At 44.8% G+C, this 20,134-nt stretch overlaps 1 protein-coding gene across 4 annotated transcripts in view; it reads left to right on the top strand.

Annotated features, from left to right (window-relative positions):
- The window catches only part of LOC104366262 (leucine-rich repeat and fibronectin type III domain-containing protein 1-like protein), a 57,992-nt gene extending 38,282 nt beyond the window's left edge, over positions 1-19,710 (top strand). For 3 of the 4 annotated variants that reach the window (XM_042797249.1, XM_042797250.1, XM_033011857.2), the window contains 2 exons: positions 4,468-5,862; positions 17,075-19,710. In XM_042797249.1, coding sequence (XP_042653183.1) covers positions 4,487-5,862; positions 17,075-17,585 — 1,887 coding nt within the window. In that variant the 5' untranslated portion in view covers positions 4,468-4,486 and the 3' untranslated portion in view covers positions 17,586-19,710. The remainder of the gene's footprint in view (positions 1-4,467; positions 5,863-17,074) is intronic. The other variant, XM_033011859.2, reaches the window with a different exon arrangement.
- The last annotated feature ends 424 nt before the right edge of the window (positions 19,711-20,134 follow it).

The following is a 20,134-nucleotide window of genomic DNA, read 5'->3' as shown; positions in this document are numbered from 1 at the left end:
AGCACCTGCCTCGTGCACCAAACAGGTTGTCGCGGCAGTACGACAGTCAGCCAAGCTGCGCGTGGAATATGTAGGAGCACAGTCTGTTCCTCTCGCTGGACTCAGCAGTGGATGGCCTCTGCAGGAATATCTTGGGCATCAGATTCGATTTCTGTTTGTTGGGAAAGCAGTGCTTGGGTGGATGAAATATCTCAGGCTGTGGCGAGGGTGCAAGACATATGGTTTGAATTAGCTGCTTCTAATGCCCAGGACCTATTTGCCACCCTCTGTATCAATATTTCTGTGCCGTAAGGAGTCAAGGTCTTTTTCAGAAAGACCTGAGTACGAGCAGAAGCTGATGCAGCCGCAGCTTTTTTTATTCAAGATACTACACGAGGCCAGAGCTGGGCGATTAAATCTTGTAGATAAGAGAATAACAGATTCAGCAAGGCGTTAGTGCCTGCGCAAAACCAGCAGGCAGGCTGAACAGGCAAAGCTGGAGGCGGTGATGGCTTTGGACGGGGCACACACCTGGGCGTAGGATGGTCGGCGATTCTTCTACGCGTGACTCAGGAACCCAATTCAGTGGAGAATGAACCAAAAAAAAAAGGATGTAGCTCCATCCCTTAAACACCACTGAAAGACGCGGCTGAACGCCCAAGAGTTGCAGCGCGAACAAGTGTAGACTGGAAACCATGTACTTGAATATATCTTGCTAGCAATTCCAGAAAAAGGAGTAGTTAGGTGCAAGGGAAGGAAACAGAATACGCTGAAATAAATGTGTTGTATTGAAGAAAGGTGCTGTTCCCCAGCAAAGGCTCTTGACAAAGGGCCGTTTTTTGGAAAATGGAATTTCTTCCTTAAAGCTGGTAAAACAGCATCTTTATGCATCATCATTCACACTCTGTGTGTGTTTTGCAGAGTGTAAGAATTCTCTATACCACGGTACCAGTTTAAAGCTGTTGAAAATCTGTTGTATTTACAGCAGAGGCAACCCGACCTCTTTCCAAGAGCACAAAGTTAACAGGCCAATTGCTGCCAATTGTTGGAATTAAATATCCCTTTCTTTAAATATCATTTAGACTACAAACGATAGCCAGTGGTAACCTAGTAATGTTTTGCTGTAGGAAAACAGCTAAAGGCTCCCTGTTTCTGCACATATCTTGAACATGACCCCCCCCCTCATTGCAGGTCCCTTCCAACCAGAACTATTCAGTAAGTCTTTATTACTTTGGAATTAAATTACTACCTCAACCAATTTTTTTACATGAACTTTAAGCTGCAGCCGTGCAGATGGTAAAGGAGGAAATGAGTCAATAAGCAAAAGTTCAGAGAAGTTTTTTTCCCATGTCCTAGATCTGTGGGTAGTCTTAGAAGCATGAAATTTGTTTCTCTGCCTGCCTTCTGATGAGGTGGTGTGGATTAAACTGTCTTTAAAAATCCTACTGTATTATCATGCAATCAGGTATGTTCCCGATGCAGATTTTAGGTGACAGCGCCAAACCTGCTTTTAACAAGAACCCAGAGCAACAGCCGTAACTCACTTATACGCAGCTTTGCTTTGCAAGTCACAATTTCCTTGTGACTGTTACATGGTTTGTAAGAGTAATTGCACTATGTTCATTGTTGACTCTAGAATCATTAATTTGAGTGCCATGGTTTCACATTAGTAACATTTAATTATTTTTTAACAGAATGATGTTTTAAGTGAGGTGGTTTTGTACTGGTTTCTTACAGCCCAGATGGCAGTTAATCCATTAAAATTGCATTAATATTTGCTAATGACAAAACAAGGGAATTGCAATATTGCACAGCAGCCTGGTTTTGGATAATTGCGCATCCGTTAATCATTCGTACCTAGCAGGAGTGAAAAGATGGAGCCATTAGAGGCAAGGAGGGTTCAGAGCACAGGATGGAGTGACAGTAGAAATGGGTTTCGTTTAAAAGCAAATATTTGAAAGATAAAGCTTGGAGTGGACTATATTAAATATTATAAAAGATGTTGAGAAAAAATGATCAGGAAGTAAGACATTACAAGACAATGCTTATTAGAAAATATTATAAAGTGAACTAGCTTTGTGCAAACTCTACTGTAGGATTTTTTTTCCTAACTCAGGTGTTCTTAACAGAAAATTTATCATTTTCTCTGTGGAACTGGCACTCCCAAACATAAAAAAAGTAATGTTCAGAATTGGAATTTGAAGCCAGCACTAGAAATCAGGCGGGCAGAGGTTACAGCCTGTAGAGTTGCAGCTGACATGAGAAAACTGTGGAGATATTTGCAGATATTAGGTCACAGGATAAGGCAGGCAGGACGAAGCCGGAGGGTCCGTGGTCCCATCTCCTGCTGGGAGCGGGGTCGGCCCTGGGATCAGGGCTTGGCCAGTCGCCTCATCCCAAGATGGGGGTCCCACAGCCTTTCTGGATAACCTGCTTCACGAAGGTTTTTCTCCCTCATATCCAGCTTGAACCTTAATTGCACTAATTTCTGCCTCGTGTCTTTTGATCTCCCACCCCCAAGCACGGTGAAGAACCCGGCTCCATCTCCCCGACAAACTCCTTGGAGGGACGAGAAGGTTCCTATCACGGGCTCCACCAAAGCCTTCTCTTCTCCAGGCTGACCAGGCTCTGTCCTCTCAGCCTCTCACACAGACTGTGCTCACCGTACAGAGGTTTTGGAGAGGGCTTTATTGATCGGTTTGGCATTCTTTCATTCATTTTTTACAAAATACTTTGAAGAGACTTGCTCAGAATTGCCTACACCTAAAGATTAACCTCTAAGTGAATGTGCAGCACTGGTTAAAAGGTTTAGACTGACTTTCATGCCCTCTGAATTGAAGTAATAATACTGCATAAGCGATGGGTTGATTTTAATAACCTTTTTTCCCTTTCTGTGGAGCTTTAAATTTGATCTAACCAAACTGATTTCCAGACTCTGCAACTGTGATACTGTAATTCTGTATCTTAAAGAGCTGTTGCCCTGTACAGGAGCTCTAGCTCACGGAAATCATTAAAGGAAAACAAACCAACCAACCAAAAAAAACCCCAAAAACAAAAACAAAAAACCAAACCCACAAACAAACATCCTGAATCTACTGACTCACAGCAAATTGTGCCCTTGCAATCAAAGGCTTTGGTAGTCTCTTTTACAGATAGCTGGCTCAGCAGATTATGCCGTCGTCCCCGACTTTGTGCTGAACTGAGGACCACGTCTTGTGTTGCACTGCTTGTTCTCAGAGGCAGTAGTGGATTATTTTCACACTGCATTCACCCACCATACGAAGGAATTGTCACGTGGAACTAACTTTAATCAGCTGTGATCTCTAGTGTGCTTATATGTGAAATAAAACTGCACGTGCTCATTTGCAAAAAGACCACTACCCTTCTTTTGGAGTAGGATTCACGGGCTGGAGTTTGGAACTGGGTTGTACCAGGACACTCTCAGGAAGCGCACAGTTTGAGTCCTTTACGTTGCATATTAGGTGTTTTAGCCTTCATGGTTGCTTGAGTCACCACACTTTGTGCTCAGCAATTTCCCAGCCAGCTGGAGATAAAGTAGAAATTAAAATCTACCCGTAATATAGCAGGCAAGCACTTCAGATACAGTGGGAAATAACTCGGCACACACAAGATTTCAGAGATAATTTCATTGACCAAACTCATGTGCAATTATGAAATTTATTTTTCTAAAGCTGGTACTTGTGCTGCACAGAAAAAAATATATATATATACCTGCTTCTCTGATTGAACACAACCTTGCTTTTCAGAAATGCCTTTGAAGGTATTTTTCCTTCTTATTTGCTGTAAAAGTTTCAGACCCCTGCCACCTCTTGGGAGAAAAAAACCCCAACCTTGTCCTTTAAACAGGCATTTCTGCAAAGAGCTCACTGCTTGGTACAGGTAAGACCAAGGAGGGGCGTAAATGAGCTCTAGGGGTAGGACAAAAACATTGCTGGACATCTATAAAAGTGAGGGGAGCATAATCACAAAGTAATGGAGTGATCAACATGAGGCTCCAGCCCCAGCAAACAGTTGGATGTGCGTAGAGAAAGTTATGTAGATGGCTCTTTTAACCTAAAATATCTCATACGTTTGTTTTCCCCCCTCACATTCCTCTCACCAAGTATCAGCTTCACATCTCGCTTTGTTTCACCTGTTAAAGCACAACTGTCAACGCTGTTGGTTGTGAAGAGCTGTTGGTAGGCAGGTAACCCTGTCAGTGCATCCCAGAGCGGCGATAGTGATGGACTGTTGCCTCACAGTCAATCTTAAGCCTTGCTGTCAAGAGGAGCAGAGACAAACTAGCACAGAACTAGAAGCTCTTAGCTCTAAAAACATCCGCGTTAATATCAGCAGGTAATTTCGTTATTGTCTCGTGTGATTCCAGTTTGCACAGGTGGACTCGTAACGAAAACTTCGATGTAAACCTATTTCTAATGCTCAATTAAAATAAATTTACATGGATTTTTTTTTTTTTCCCCTCTTTAGGTCTGTCATTTTTCTTACGATGGAAAGGCTGGTTGTCTATCTACTGGTTATTAGCACAGCCGTGAAGGCCATGATGTGTCCCAAAAGATGCATGTGTCAAAACCTGTCTCCATCCTTCACAATTCTCTGTACGAAGACGGGGCTTCTCTTTGTGCCCCCCAGTATTGACAGGAGAACAGCAGAACTAAGGTTAATGGATAACTTTATCACTACACTTAGGAGAAAAGATTTTGCAAACATGACCAATCTAATTCATTTGACACTATCGAGGAATACAATAAGTCAAATCATGCCTTATGCATTTTTTGATCTTAAAGGCCTTCATGCCTTACACTTGGATAGTAATAGACTGACTTATATCAATGAAGATCATTTCAAAGGTTTGATTAACCTTCGGCATTTAATACTCAGTAACAATCAATTAAACTATATCTCTCCTGGGTCGTTGGATGACTTTATTGAAACAATTGAAGACCTGGATCTGTCCTACAACAATCTCGTTAACGTTCCTTGGGAAACGATTGCCAAACTTTCTAATGTCAACACGGTCAGTTTGGATCATAATCTCATTGAGTTTGTGCCAGAGGGAATCTTCTCAAACCTTCACAAGCTTGCCCGTCTAGACATGACCTCCAACAAGCTGAAAAAGATCCCTCCTGATCCTTTGTTTTCCAGAATACCGGTGTACGCCAAGTCCAAAGGATCTCCGCTGTCGTCCCTGGTGCTTAGCTTCGGAGGGAACCCTCTGCACTGCAACTGTGAACTCGTGTGGCTGAGACGTCTCACCAGAGAAGATGATCTAGAAACCTGCGCCTCTCCCCCGGAGCTGATGGGCAAATACTTTTGGTCTATTAAAGAGGAGGAATTTGTCTGTGAGCCCCCAATGATAACGCACCGAACCCCAAAACTAACAGTGACAGAAGGCCAAAGCATCTCTTTGAAGTGCAAAGCTGTCGGCGACCCAGATCCCTACGTTCGCTGGATCGCACCCGATGGGAAGCTGGTGTCTAACACATCTAGGACGACTTCATATGAGAATGGTACTCTGGATATTTTGGTTACTTCTTTGACCGACAAGGGCACGTTTACCTGCATAGCATCAAATGCTGCGGGAGAGTCGACGGCTCCAGTCGAACTCCTCGTTACCCCCTACCCTAACCTTGCTAACAGCACCAACTGCGACAAAGATGCGGAGCCTGGCCCCTCAGATATTCTCATATCTGCCAAGTCAAGCTTCCCAAACGAAACGAAGGCGCAGCAAGAGAAGGTGGTTGTGGTTGCTGAGCTGACGTCGTCCTCTGCTCTTATCCAGTGGCCTTCTCAGCATCACCTCCCTGGGATCCGAATGTTCCAGATTCAGTACAACAGCTCTGCTGACGACATCCTGGTGTACAGGTAACCCCGCTTGCTTATCCATGCTCACACCTCTGCGGAGTAGGTGGTGGGAGTAAGAAAAAAGGGCAGCGTAGTTGGACATAGGCCGTGTAACGAGCGCTATCTTGCAAGCAGTAACTGCAAATGAGAGGATGAGGAGACAATGGCTGGCTTAGACTTTGCTCGTTAAACTCCCGTTGTTGAGGAGTTACACTATTAAAACTAATAATACATCTGCTTCTGTGCTGCCTCTTGAGGATCTCTAAACTCTTTACAGACATAATTAAGTTTCATAGTCCAGTTTAATGGACCAAGTGAAGCTGATGAGCAATATCTTAGTTGTTAACATTTAAGGAAATTGAGATGGAGATCTTAGTTACCTTTTATGCTGATGAAGTGTAATTATTTTGCTTAAAAATATGGGGAAGAGAGAAAAATTTGAGATGCCCAAAGCAACATTCTGCCTATATGGATTCAGCCGTGCTGCGTAATGCCAAACCTTCGGCCCGCGTCAGTCGCTGCATGCTTCCTTTCTCCACTTGTGTGGTGTCATGGGGACAAAACTGACTGGTATGAATCAGACGCTGCACAGGCAGTTTTAGGTTATGTATTTTGTGTGGATCACACGTTCCTCCGATGGAGTTTATGTGGGGAAATTTGGGAATAACAATTTGATATTGTCAGTGGACAGCGTGCAGATTAAGTTTATGGCCTCTGCCCCTGTGCAGGGAGTGGTTGAGTTTCTGATTGTCTGCCTTTCTGCTCATAGGCTTTTGTTTGTGATTAAGTGGAGGGGGAGTAGAATGACATTTAAAGAGGGAGCTAGCATTTGATTCACATTTAACGTTTCACAGTTGTGTACTTCATATGGATGGTAACTTCTCTTAGCTGAGCGATAATGATTCTTCTAATGTAATGCCACCGGTTGTGCTGAAGTTTGGAGTGGAGTAAGCAAAAGCTGAATGACATCTAAGAGCTTCAGAAATATAGCTGAAAGTTTGGGTTCAAATATACTGCTTTAGGAAGCAGTCCCCTATGGAAAGGAATGCAGGATAGTTGTTCGCTGGGATTTCCTATTTCCAGGATTTCAAGGGTGGCTGCAAAGCAGATGGAGACTGCCTTTTTGCAAGGAGTCCCATGGAAAAGATGAGGGGTGACGGGTAGCAGTCGTTCCTGGGGACATTCTGGCTGGATGCAGGAGGAAAATTTTTCACTATGAGAACAATCAGCCACTGGAATAATCTCCCCAGGGCAGTGGTGGGCTCCCCAACACTGGACACTTTTAAGATTCAGCTGGACAGGGTGCTGGGCCACCTTGTCTAGACTGGCCTTTGCCAAGAAACGTTGGACCAGCTGATCCTTGTGGTCCCTTCCAACCCGGGATTCTGGGATTCTGTGAAATACAAGCAAATTCTTGTTAAAAAAAAAAAAAACTAAAAAAAACCCCCACGGAACTGTGTATGAAAATTGTGTTAAGTCCTCGAAACAGACATGTCACTTGGGATTTTCAGAAGTCTCATGTTAAAATGCCCATCCCCAGAGTCTCTTTGAGGAAGGATGCCATCCATCCTCCCGTTGCCATGGCTACGAGCTAGCAAGGAAGCAGGAGGACTCGGTGAGGGTAAGCAAGGGTCTCTCAAGAGGGGGTGGGAGGATGCCTTGTTGGTATCTGACAGGGATGGTGAGGAGCTGGCTGGAAGATGAAGCCTCATTTAATTGTCAGCTGTGAGAACATTTGTGACATTGCTGTTTGAAAGAACTGCAAAGTTGCGAAATTAAGGGAAATGTGAAGCAGAGATGTCTCAATAGCTGTGACTGGGGTTTCTAAAGGGATTTTGTTCAATTCTCCCACTAGAAAGTAAAGCAAAGCAAGGAAATTGAGAAGCAGCCAGAGCTGGTAGGTGCATCACAGGCACGGCCAGGAGTATGAGTGGTGTTTAATGGGATTTTTCATCCTTTGCCATAACAGCTGGTCGGCCGACTTGGCAGCCTTCATACAATTGCAGCAATTAGTTCTCGACAAGTTTTAAACTTCCCAAAGTCCCTAAAAATAAATGAGTGACTCATGTGGTAGCTTGTTAATAAATCTCTAGAGTTGAATACTGCTGCTGCTGAATGGCCTCGTTCCTAACGAAGAAATGGGGAAGAATACCATGTTTCCATGCCCCTTCCTCGGCTCAGATTCCTGTTAACCAAGAGGCTCAGGTTGGTAACAAAGCCACAAAATACTTGATGCTTCAAATCACCAAGCAGCTATTTCAAATAATACAATGTAATAGACCGTAGTATAATGGGTGTCTCAAAGATGAAAATTCGTGTGTTCTCGTTCAGTTCCCACAGTGAGTAATCATCAAATATAGATCCTTAAAGGAAGTTTTGAGCTAAAGTGAGAGGAATGGTAATTGGGCAGCAATTCTGCATTTGTAGTTAGCTGAACAAACGCTACTTCGGGTTCTGCTATAAATGTCGGCGCGTTTTAAGCCGAGCGCATTAATGTGTGCCGGAGAAGCAGGAGCCCCCGGATTTGTTTGCTGACCCTCTGCACGGTCAAGGCCCCTCTCAGACTCCGTGTCTCTGGTAAGCTACATAAACACCGGCTTCACGGAGTCAGTCTGTCGATATATGCAGATGTAAATAGATGTGTAGTAGCATACCCAGCAGTAGCAACGCTTCAGCCCTGCCAGAGGAGTTTTCCAGAAGGTGAAAAGCTTCCCTCTACCTGGAGCACAGTGCGTAATTTGTTTCTGGCAGGCGACAGCTTGCTGCCTGGAAAAAGTATTAAGCGGTGCATCAGAAACCTGTCGCTTCCGTCAAGTTGAGTGGTGCCAGGGGAGGAGCAGTTGCTATGGCAACTTGCCTTTATCTTGAGAATTTAAGTTGCTCCTTTGACTCCTTTATTTCTCCTCACCTTTCCATTTCCTTCCCCCTCTAGATAGGTAGTTGTGAGTAAGTGCGCAGTCATCTGTGCCGCTCCTAGGAGTAAAGGGAAGGAGATGATATTCTTCCTAATTTTCCCTTTGGACCGTAATCAGATTGTCTGTTCACATACGCGAGAACAACGTATATGCCCTGCACGTGGCTACGCCGCCTGTGTACACTTGCACATAAGGGCACCGTAATTGCTCCTTGGTGTTCCCAGTTTGGGAGAGTCACGGACACACAGCCACACAGCGTTTCTCCCAGCGGTGAACGTGGAAAGGAAGATAGGAGTTGTGCTTCTGGCTCCGCCAGTTGCTGTTGTCTCGGGCGAGTCGTTTAACTCCTCTCTTTCTGTGAAATGGAAACCATCACACCGCCCAATCTCCTGGGAGAAGGGTCAGCCGAATTCAAGGCAGACATAAGTTATGGAGGAAGGAAATTGCATCAGAGTGAAGCATCTGGCAAAACGAGTAGCAACAATCCGGAATCAGTAAATGAAGGTGCAGGCAGCCATTTGCGGAAAGCATCAATATTGAAAGTAAGAGCCTTGTTTGTTTGCAGAAGAAAGGTTGGAAACTGTTGTACAGCCATGTATACGGTGAATCAGGAATTGCAATAGCCACTTTGTGCGGCTTTTCCTTCTCTGAGATATAAATGGATCCGTATTCTTTAAACGGCTTACAGTCTTGATGCTGATTACAGTTCCTGTGCGATTTGGGCTTCACAGCACTATAATTTTAGTTTAGCTGCTGTTGTTCAAATGTCCTGCCCAGGTTTCCAGTGCTAGTCCTGGCGAAGACATACCAGCAGAACATACCAGTGGCGCAGGGGCAGGGAATGGGGGGTGCAGTCAGCTCTGCCACTTCCTTCATCTTCGGTGAGGGGAGTGTCCAAAACTTGTTCCTCCTGCTCCATCGTGGTCCCCCTCTCACAGCAGACAGTCCTCCACAAACTTTCTCCAACATGAGTCCCTCCCACGGGCCGCAGCGTTCCCCACACTGCTCCGTCATGGGTCACCAACTTCCTCCGACTGGATTCCCTCCCACGGCTGCAGCCCTTCCCGAGCTGCTCCGGCGTGGGACTCCCCCGCATGCTGCAATCCTCCCAGCACTGAATTACAGCAGCGGGGCTGCCTTTTCCCATGAGACCCCAGCCTTCTTCGGGCACAGAACCTTGATCATCCGAGCAGGAGCAACAGGCCATAAATCAATGTCTGCTCCACCATAGATCTCCATGGGTGGCAGGGTGGGGCCGCCCTGCCGTCTCCCCACAGGATACAGGGGGGTCTCTGCTCCGGCACACCTCCCCCCTCCTTTCTTCCTCCGTTCCTCCACTGACCTTGGTGTTCATGCAGCTGCAGCAACTCCTCCTCACAAGCCCCACTGCCCGTCACCACGTCCCTTCATAAATACGTTATCGCAGAGGCGCAGCCGATTGGCTCAATTTCCCAAACAGAAGTGGAGCTGACGTGGAGCTGGACTTGTCCTCCCCTGCCACCAAAAAACTCCACCACTCACTCAACCCAGGACATGACCTTTCGATACTCAAATAGTAGTGACGGATATCATACAAGCTGGAGACAGCAATAATTGATCTGGGAGAGAAGCCACACTCTTTTATTTTTATTGCTGCTTTGGCATGATGCGCAACCGTGTCTGTGCGTGCGTATAGATGAAAAGGCACCTCTTTCGGTGTGCAAGAGAGAAGTGGGGCAGCAACTGCTGCTCGGAATCCCCTGAGGGGAACTGCAAGCGCTCCTATTTTGTCTGCTGGTGCTTCCTCGAATGGCCAGCAAAGTAAGGAAACCTGATTTTGTATTTGTGAGCTAGGCTGGATAAACTTCAGTTCCTACCACAGTTGATATAAGCAGCAGATTACTAATGCTTCATAACAATCTGATTGATGTCCTAGTCAATTAGAAGCTGGATCTCATAACATCAAAGGCAATAGTCTCCTAAGCATTGAATTGCATCTTTCATAGCTAGTGATCATCTAACTTTAATTAGCTGCAACTACATGCTATAAATTAGAAGATGAGTATTTAATAGTGATGCTTCTCTATAGATAATCGAGAGACTATATATTGCATAAAACTGCTGATAATATGTCCTTGTTTTCTCTGTTGAGAGGAAAAACTTAGAAATTGAGCGGCAGACCGCTTTTAATATGGAATACAAAGTACCATTGTTTAAAGGGCAGAGCTGTCACTCTTGGGGAAAAGGTGATATGTTGCCAGATCAATATAGCAATGATTACATCTGTTGCGTGAAAAGCAGTTGGGATCAGCCACGCTACGTCTGCTCAAAAATTCTCAAATTAGTTCAGCGCAATGCAATGGAAAGCCTCGGGACCATGCTAGATTTCAAACAGCGAAGTTTGAAAGGGGTTTTGTAGCTTCCCATCGGTCAGGCACGTGCCGGGAGACTTTGTGTTTCCTTTCTGGGTGCCCCCGAGACGCTGGACCCTGCAAATGCACGGGAGGGATGGGCCCGGGCTGGCGGGCAGGGCAACGTGTCATCGTGTGCGTGTGCAGTCACGGTGGTGACGCCGGAGTATGTGGGGCTGCTGTGGGTATCCAGTAAATCCGCACAGGAGCGGCGGCTGTTCGTCGGGAGGGAATCTTGGACAAACGGTCACGTTGGAGTTTCTTCACCTAGCCAGCAGTCGTTCCTCAAAAAAGAGGATATGCACCAGTGGATATGCAGAAATACCGAGGCCATCTGACATCTGTAAATGCAGGGGATCAGATGACTTGCCTCTCTTTGGATTTAATTTTGGTAGCTTTTTTCCTTATCTTGCAGCGTAGCTGTTATCGTGGCAGATTCCAGGCTCCTTCAGGGAGTTTCTCCTAGGCAACCTCTTCTTCAGATTTCAGGGGAAAAGCCTTCAGATTTCAGGGGAAAAGCCTAGTTGACTGTGTGCCGAGTTAATCGGGATTACCCTTACCGAGCTGGATTCCTCAGACCACAGAGGTCACTCCTCCACTGGCGTTCCCCTCCTTCCCACGCTCCTTGTGATCGAGGCTGCCCACCTGATAGAGCTGCGTCGTGGTTTATAAAACTACAACCCTGCAGACACAGATGATGGATGCTCGTGGCATTATGGGGAGACCATTCAAACATGAAATATCAATGTCTTGTTCCCCAAGTGTTTAAGATGCTGTGCTTTTTGTTGGAGGAGGAAGACATCCCTGGTTCCTTTTGTACTGTTGATGCAGAAGTGTGTGGGGATTTTTTTGATAGTATGAATAAGAATCCATTCCAGTCATTGCCTCTATCGAAAATTTTGGTATGATTTGTGTGAAAGCTCTATAAATAAGAAACCTGCCATCAGTACTTCCCGACTATCTATATCTTCTGGTGCATGGTCATTTCATTTCCAGGCTGTAGCACCAACCATGTGAAAATAATTCTTTTGAAAAATCCAGCCAGCAGCCTGGGTTCAGTAACAGTCTAGGATTTTATGTCATCTTAGAACGGTCTTTGGTGGGGGTTGTTTTACCTCCACAGATGTCATAGATCAGATTTGGGTCTCAGTGGGAGTTTCTGTGAAAAAACAGGCTCTATACTGATTGCTTTTTAATCCCTTTAATCAGCAGAGAAAACTGGGTGCTCAGGAGTTGGTTGACAGAATCGGTTCAAAAGACCTCCTGTCACTGGGGTCCCTCCAACACCTCGCGCTCCCCCCCTCCTTTCACCCCCGCCCCTCTGCTCCCAGTTGAACAGTTGAAATGGCAGAAAAGACATTCTGGTTTTCAATCTTTTGAAATGGTGGCAATGGATTGGGGGCAGAGAGGTGGGCCAAAGTAAAAGTTACTGATTGGAGGCAGTCTGGCCCCGGTATTACGTTTTCCTATGGACAGCATCACGTCAATTAGAGTCCAAACGAAAAACTCCATCTCTATTTCAAGCTGCTCGGTTTATTTCGTTGTTGACAATGTTGCTAGGAAATATTTCCAATCTCACAAAGTGATGTTTTGTCAGAAGTTTTGCGAGCAGATTTCACAGTTGAGTTTTCACTAAAGGGCTTTACTTGTTACTGGCTGGCTACAGATGGCAGGGAAATGCTGGCACGGATTATGGCTTATAGATGTTAGTGCTCTTAAACCAGTTACGTTAGCACTGTTTGCTTAAATCTGACAGTTGCTGTTCTGCTATTGATCCCTTTGAAAGATGGTGCTCGGGGGCCAACACTGAGCACATGGGGACTCTCTAACATTAGGGATGTAAGAGAAAAAGTAGTATGCTTTCAGCTACAAAAAAATTATTTGATGGATTTGTGTCTAAAACCCACAGTTTCAGCAGCTTTTATGGGTAATAGGAAGCTAGCTCCTGATGAAACTCTAATAGAAATAAAGAGGGGGTTTTGAGAAAAAACCTGATGGGTAGTTATTGTGAAATAACATAATAACATTTCTTGAAGAATCAAAAAAAAAAAAAAAAAAAAAAAAACCAACCTAAACCCCCCAAAAGAATAGCAAAGTGAGAGGATTTTGTGTTCCTGGAGATTTGAGAATCTCCTGGCAGACATGTGTTTTTGGTTTCTGTACCGTTATTGTGAAATGTCTTTCGTGCAAACTAATTATTTAATTAAGTGACTTTGCTGCAAGCTCCGAGTCTGAGATGGAGTAACTCCACTGAGAGGTTGATAAGCTTTACCCCGCTCAGAATCAGAGTGCCCCTATATCCCCCTCACTTGGGGTTGTCAAGGATCCTACGGCAGCCCAAATATGTTTCGTAACAAACCTACGACCTAGTCGCTGTTATTAGGTCAAACTAAGTGTTAATGGAGGCGTTCGTTCTGAAGACGCCGTTCTCCAAACTGCAGTCAGTGGGTTCTGGTGGATCGATAAACCTTTCCGAAGATTCACTTGCTCCCAACGTCCACCCACGGGCTTTCTGGCCTTTCCTACAAACCCTCCCCGTTCGCCACAGCCTGGCACTAGAGACCTGCCTTTGTTACAGCTGCTACACTCGAGCTTGGGCTAATTTGTCAAGCTCATTGAATTTAACCACTATCCGATCATTTATAGCATTACTGAAATAAAGTAAATAATGGTATAGGGATGCCTGAGCTCTGCTCCAGAAGTAAATGTTCTGCAGGCACAAGCGAGAAAAGAGGCAGAGGTTAACTCCTGACATGGCCTCGGGCAGACTGCCAATCAGTTGTGAGCTGTCCTTACTCATTTGTAGAGGTTTCCCCGAAACTTCCTAAACATTCCAAAAAAGCTACTTTTCCTGGGAGACGTGTCTGTGAATAGCTGCTCAGCCAGCGAAGAAACCTTATCTTCTAGCTTATCAAGAACTATACGCTTCTCTGTATTCATGGAGCTGAAAATAGCCTTGTACTACCGGAAAAGCTGATAGAAATCAAATATCTATTTGGTCTTATTGAACATTTGTACAGAAGATTTGCACGGGAGAACAGAAAGACCTTCGCTTAGAACCTTTTTTTTGATGGGCACACTGTAAATACAGCATATGCAGTACCTAGCTTCCCATGGAAATGGAGCAAATTTCAATACCGAACCCTTCATCGAATAATCCTGACAATAATGCAATGCAGAAAGTTGTTTGAAAGAAGAAAAACGAGCATCAAAGGCTTCTGAATAAGGCAAATAACAGGGACATCAAGCTAGAAAACAGTACTTTGCACAATTTTTGCAGTTACACCTCCCTCTCACAGATGGGCAGAATCCTAGAGACTAGAAAGACGATTTCTCTACGGTGTTTCCTTTCTATTCCTGTTGTTTAGCTGGTCTTCAAAATGGTGTCGCCTCCTGCGGAGGTTTTCTATGACATTCCTTAATTTTTTACACATTGTCCCCTGAGGTTTGGAGATGGTTTTGTTGACGTCAAGTGATTTTAGACTTTGCTCCGTGGTTGGATGTAGGTGCCAGCAGTATTCTTCTCTGGGAGGCATGACTGTTCCTCATAGTGTTGAAGGCTGGCAACTAAATTCCCCACCTTCTCAGCCGCATCCCTCTGTATGACAAGCAAGAACCTTCTGCTTAGTTTCAGTGTAACTCGGTGTTTGTACTGAGGGAGGAGTGCAGTCCAGTCCGAGCCACGGTGTTGTCATGTTTGGCCGCTATGAAATGTGGCTGAGAAGTTAGTTAGATATTTGTCCGATAATTGATAATGTTGCGTGTTTTAGGAAGGCGAATGTCAAGCCACAGAGCAAACTGAGCGGTGCTTTGCGGAGCACCAGCCACACTGCGGGCCACGTTCACGCGGAGAGTGGGGAAGAATCGCCCTGCCCAAAGCTGTGCCTGGAAAAGCCAGGGGCCAGTGAATTGCTGTCTGGGGCCCTGGCCCAGTGAGACAGCACAACCTTGGTGTTTTCTGTGACGTGGTGTAACGTTAGATAATGACATTGCCGAATTAGACTCGTGGGAGAAAGGAAAAAGCAGGGAGCACGACATAGCTGGAGGGCTCGGGCCAGCTGCTGTAGGAGACGTGTAACTGTAGAGCAACGATCACGACGAAACGCTCGTTCCCCAGCGTGGTGCTGGTAGGGCAGGGCTGACTGCTGTTATCGCCTGCCGCTGGCAGGCCTCATTCGGCGTGGCCCCCGCGCGGAACGGACAGCACCGGCCGTCGGGAACTTCAAGGGCTTGTTCTGCTGGTCTGCAGCGGTTCCCATCTTTGCGTGTTTCCTCCTACATTAACGTTGGATTAAATTTCTCGTTAAGTACGCGCTAGGAATTGCTTGGATGTTTCAATTTGACTAACGTATCTCTGTGTAGTTTCCTCCCAAACCCTGTTTTTCCTGCAGTAAAAAAAATCTCGATAGCCTTAAAAGCCAACGTGGGGCCAGATTCTGTGGAGGTTGTGAAGCTGCTGTTATAAATTAAGGCTGGGGCAATGGCTATGAGGCGTGGTTTGGGAAATTCAGATAGGACATTTGGGGAAAAACATTTAGGAGGTGAATTCTGGAATGGTGCCTGGAGAGCTCATGGAAGGTTTTTCAGGTGTTGGCTGGGCAGAAGTGCGGTCGGCCCGATCCGCTGATTGCACCAGTAGTGCTCTGTGTGGGGAGCTGGGCAGGAGATCTCGGGGCGAGGGGGGGGGTCTCCTTTAGTGTTTCTATGAACTTGTGGTGGGGCATGTACATCGAGAAGGGAGCGGTTCTGTTTTCTCATAGTCACGGAAATTCAGTTGTTATAAATGAAGTGGGAGCAGCCCTGTGTTTGGACAATGCTCTTTTCAAGGCTGAGCTCTTCTTTCTTTCCAGCCTAAGCATTAGTCCTATGGACGACTACTTGGAAAAGGCTGGGTGACAAGTGGTTAGTCTTCACCACTGCCTTTGTGGCCAGAAGGCCACGTGCCCGCCCGCTACAAAGGAAGGTGGTTTCACGGACTCCTCTGCAGCAGAATTAGGTGACTCCAGTGAGGAATCCGAGCCAAACGTGTGGAGAGTTGCTCTGCAATGACATTGCGATTCGTATGGTCACGACTGGGGCCTGTGGGAATTTGTAACATAACGTAGAGGTCTTCTTCTGGGATCCTTCTCGTGTCAATGTAGTACCAGCGCTACCTTCCGCTGAAGGAATATTTGGAGTTGACATTGAACAGGCCCAACGTCAGGGTTGCATCAAGGAGAGGAAGTCAAACCATCTCAATGTTGGGGGTCAATCAGGGTAAGGGAGTTAGAACGTGCTGTTATTGGGCTACAAAAGACACCACTTAGCGGCGAGCGCGTGTTCTTTGCTCTGATGGTTCTTACCAGTCACCTGATTACGAGACACTGAGCATCATGGAGCTGTTAGAAGATGGAAATAAGGTTAATCTGTGGACCAAAGGTTTGAATTTGCTTTGTTCCCTTGATCTTCAAAATGTGCCTCCTGTGGGTGTAAAATTACTAAAATACACTTTAAAGTGTTTCATTTCATCCTTTTCTGCCACTTAACTCCCTAAGTTTGTTGCTCCAGTTCCTTTATGTTTTTTGAAAGGCTGACCATATTCCCTTCTGCACAGGGCATGTCACACCCTTTCATTTTGAAACTGGAAATTTAAGAAAAGGCCGATCAAAACAATAGAGCAAGCGTGACTTCTCCTCCGGCCATTGGTAGGCATGTGCACTCTAGCCCGTGTTTCTTTGAAATGGCCAAGGTAAAGGTACTATCATTGCTAAAATCTGTGTCTTCCACCCCTACCAAGTAACCTAGAGAATGGTAGAGTTTTGCTGCCTGGTCCGGTTGCCACGCTCGCCTTCTGCTCTGTTCGTGTCCTCACAGTGGCACCGAGAGTCAAGAGAGCTCTCCGTAGGCTCGATCAACTCGGATGTTTACTGTACTCATTTTCTCTTCCAGGATGATCCCAGCTGCTAGTAAATCCTTCTTCTTGACTGATCTGGTTGCAGGACGTGAGTACGACCTCTGTGTTCTTGCTGTTTATGATGATGGATTGACATCCTTGACCGCAACCAGAGTGATCGGATGCGTGCAGTTCACGACCCAGGAAGAATACAAACAGTGCCGATCCCTTCACGCGCAGTTTCTTGGAGGAACCATGATCATCATTATTGGGGGTATCATTGTGGCTTCAGTTCTCGTTTTCATCTTCATCCTCCTCATGAAATATAAAGTCTACAACAACCACCACAAAAATAAAACTACTAAAGTTAGTAATGTCTGCTCTCAAACCAATGGAAGCCAAAGTGGCTCGATGGCTCGGTCCACTTCTAAACTTGCAGAGAGGCGGGAAAGTTTGCACCAGGAATGCTCGGGCTCTTCCATCAAAGGAAAAACTGTTGTAGATTTGGATTGTGAAAAAGTGACTCCAACCAACACAACCTTTTTAACAACTGATACGTTATCTTAATGGCCATTTGATGGAACAGGACACACCAAGGTGGTATTGCTTGAAACATTTTAATGCGAGTGGTTGTATTTTAAGCTTCACTACTATTGTCTATTTTTAAGATCAGATGGTTTAAAAAATATTTTTTTAATCTGTATACAGTTCTTGCATTCTTAACTATTTTGTTTCAATATATTAAATATAAGTGTGTGATTTACAAGATTTTTTTACTGGTTCTTTTATAGCATACACCTCTGGTATAAAGGCAGCAGCATAGCTAAATTCTACTAGGTTTGTCTTTGGTAAAATGCACTATTTTTTCATTTGGTTACCAACCAGCAGCAAAATTGTACTCTCAGGATCCTCAAACTTCCTTTCTCATGGCAGAGTCACTTAGCAGCTTAAACTACTCATCTCTTCAAGGAATGATTTGTTATAAAAAGTTACAGCTTCTCAATGCTGAGTTGTTTTTTGCCATAGGTATGTTGTATACATGCTGCTCACAAAAGTAGTAAAATTAGCAGAGGTTCCCTACAGGAAAAAAAAAATGAAAAAAAAACACCAAAAAAAAAAAAAAAAACACAAAAACATACTCTTAAAAAAGGAGAAAGAAAATTGAAAGTACTTGAGGTACTTTAGCATATTATCTCAATTTTACAGTGGCACAGAAATATGAATTCGTATTGTTTGCTTTGTAACAGCTGTTATCTGTTGAGACTGTGCCTTTGAGAAACCTCCTCTTGTTCTTTGTAGTCAGATTTACCTTTGGGCGGGCAGAAGACCTGGTTTTGTTCTTTTTAAACTGTAAAACTTCACAAGCAGGTTGCAATTAGATGTGTTTCACTGTGCACATTTCGCTATGCTGAAAACCATGCCGTAGTCTCTCCCTCTGAAAGCGTACTGGTGGAGGTATTTTTATTCTTTTTCTGTTGGTAAACTTGTTGATTGAGGACCCACAGATTAAAGCTTCCGTGTCCTGAGGCACATTGCACTATCTCACTGTGACACTGCATCTTCAGACGGCTTTTATATCAGTCTCTTATTTCTGTAATAATGCATGAAGTGTAATGTAAGTGGCTGACAGATGAATTATGTGAATGTGTCTGGTCAAGTAATTCTAACACATCATATTGAACAATGAAATGTTCCTTTTGTTTCAGGGGACACTGTCACATCGAGATGGGCCCAAAGCTTAGGTTTTGAAGTAACTTTTACAAAGCCCATGAGGAGCTGGTGACCTCAACGAAACACCATGTTCCCTCTGCCATCCTCACTGGTTGGTGATTTTTGTGTCGATACCTGGCTTTGAAAGCAAAACAAGAGAAAACATGAATACCTTTTATTTATGAAACCTCGAGAAATGGAATGTGAAAGCGATTGGCAGGAGAGGCTTGCAAGCTGAGTGACTGGCTTGTGTCTTTTAAGGTGATTGTGTCACAACTTAACAATCAACAGAAAAGTATTTTTCCTAAGGTTGTCCCTTTAGCAGCCTCAAAATATTTCTCCTGTTTGGATGTGAAAGAATGGAGCAAGAAATGTTACCTGACAGACAGCCAAAAGCTGTTTAACCACACAGCAATTAAGTGCTTATATTTTAATATAGCTAGTCTTACTAACTGCTAACGTACGAGGCATTTTTTGACGTTTCTGGGATGCACGGATTTGCTGAGGTCTGTGTTGGGTTTTGATTCTCAAGCATAAATGGAGGAAAAAGTAATTTGAAGGGATTCTGTTATCAGGTATATTTGTGACAGTGAGGTAAGACTATGCAGCTACACTCATATTAGTTTTCTTTTAGAAAAAAAAAAAAAAAAGCTGTATGTGCAACTGTGCAAATTGCTGCTTCTTGTTATGTAGACGATGGTGACGGTGTCTGTGCTGTCCTGGATTTTCCTCGCTTCTGTATGCCTTCCCGGGACGCAGCCTGTCACTCCCAAGGTACAACCACGTGAACCTGCCAATGATCACCGATCTGAAATGCTCTTGTAACCCCCACCTCTGCCAGAGAACAAATCGATTCGTCTTTGGCCAGACACAAAATTCAATGCTGGAATTTGAACACCGTTTTCTTAATTACTGCAGCCTGATTGCAATGAGTATCACGAGTGGCTCAACCCACCTGTACATTAAATCTGTTTATTGGTAATATCTTGCCATTTTCTGCCGGTAGCAGTATCCGTCACGCCCTTTTATTTGGTTCCTACTTGTTAAATATGAAAACGCTGCATTGCTGAGCAGCATCAGGTGGGGTTCAGGGACTACAAGTGCAAATTCTGCATTTTGGCACTTCAGAGCGTGTATGTACCTAACACGGGCATCGCAGCAGCCTAGCTTACCTCCTCTGTTGCCCCTTGGACCACAGGCAGAGATGATGTGCTAGTCCATCTTGTAACTGCTGTTCTGACTTGTTCTCAGGTTCTGCACCTTATCGCGAGGGGAAGAGCAATGCTAGCACCATCCTTGCCTGCACGCATCGGCAGAGACTTACCGGACTTAAGTATTTCTCCACTGAAAATAGAATTGGGGTTTGGTGTGTTTCTCCGGGCTGCTTTAAGAGGCTGAGGTGGCTG

Source organism: Tyto alba, unplaced genomic scaffold (genome assembly GCF_018691265.1).
Source record: "Tyto alba isolate M040663 unplaced genomic scaffold, T.alba_DEE_v4.0 Super-Scaffold_25, whole genome shotgun sequence".
Taxonomy (NCBI): domain Eukaryota; kingdom Metazoa; phylum Chordata; class Aves; order Strigiformes; family Tytonidae; genus Tyto; species Tyto alba.
The sequence above is the reverse complement of the archived record's forward strand: the minus strand, read 5'-3'. Positions and strand labels throughout refer to the sequence as shown.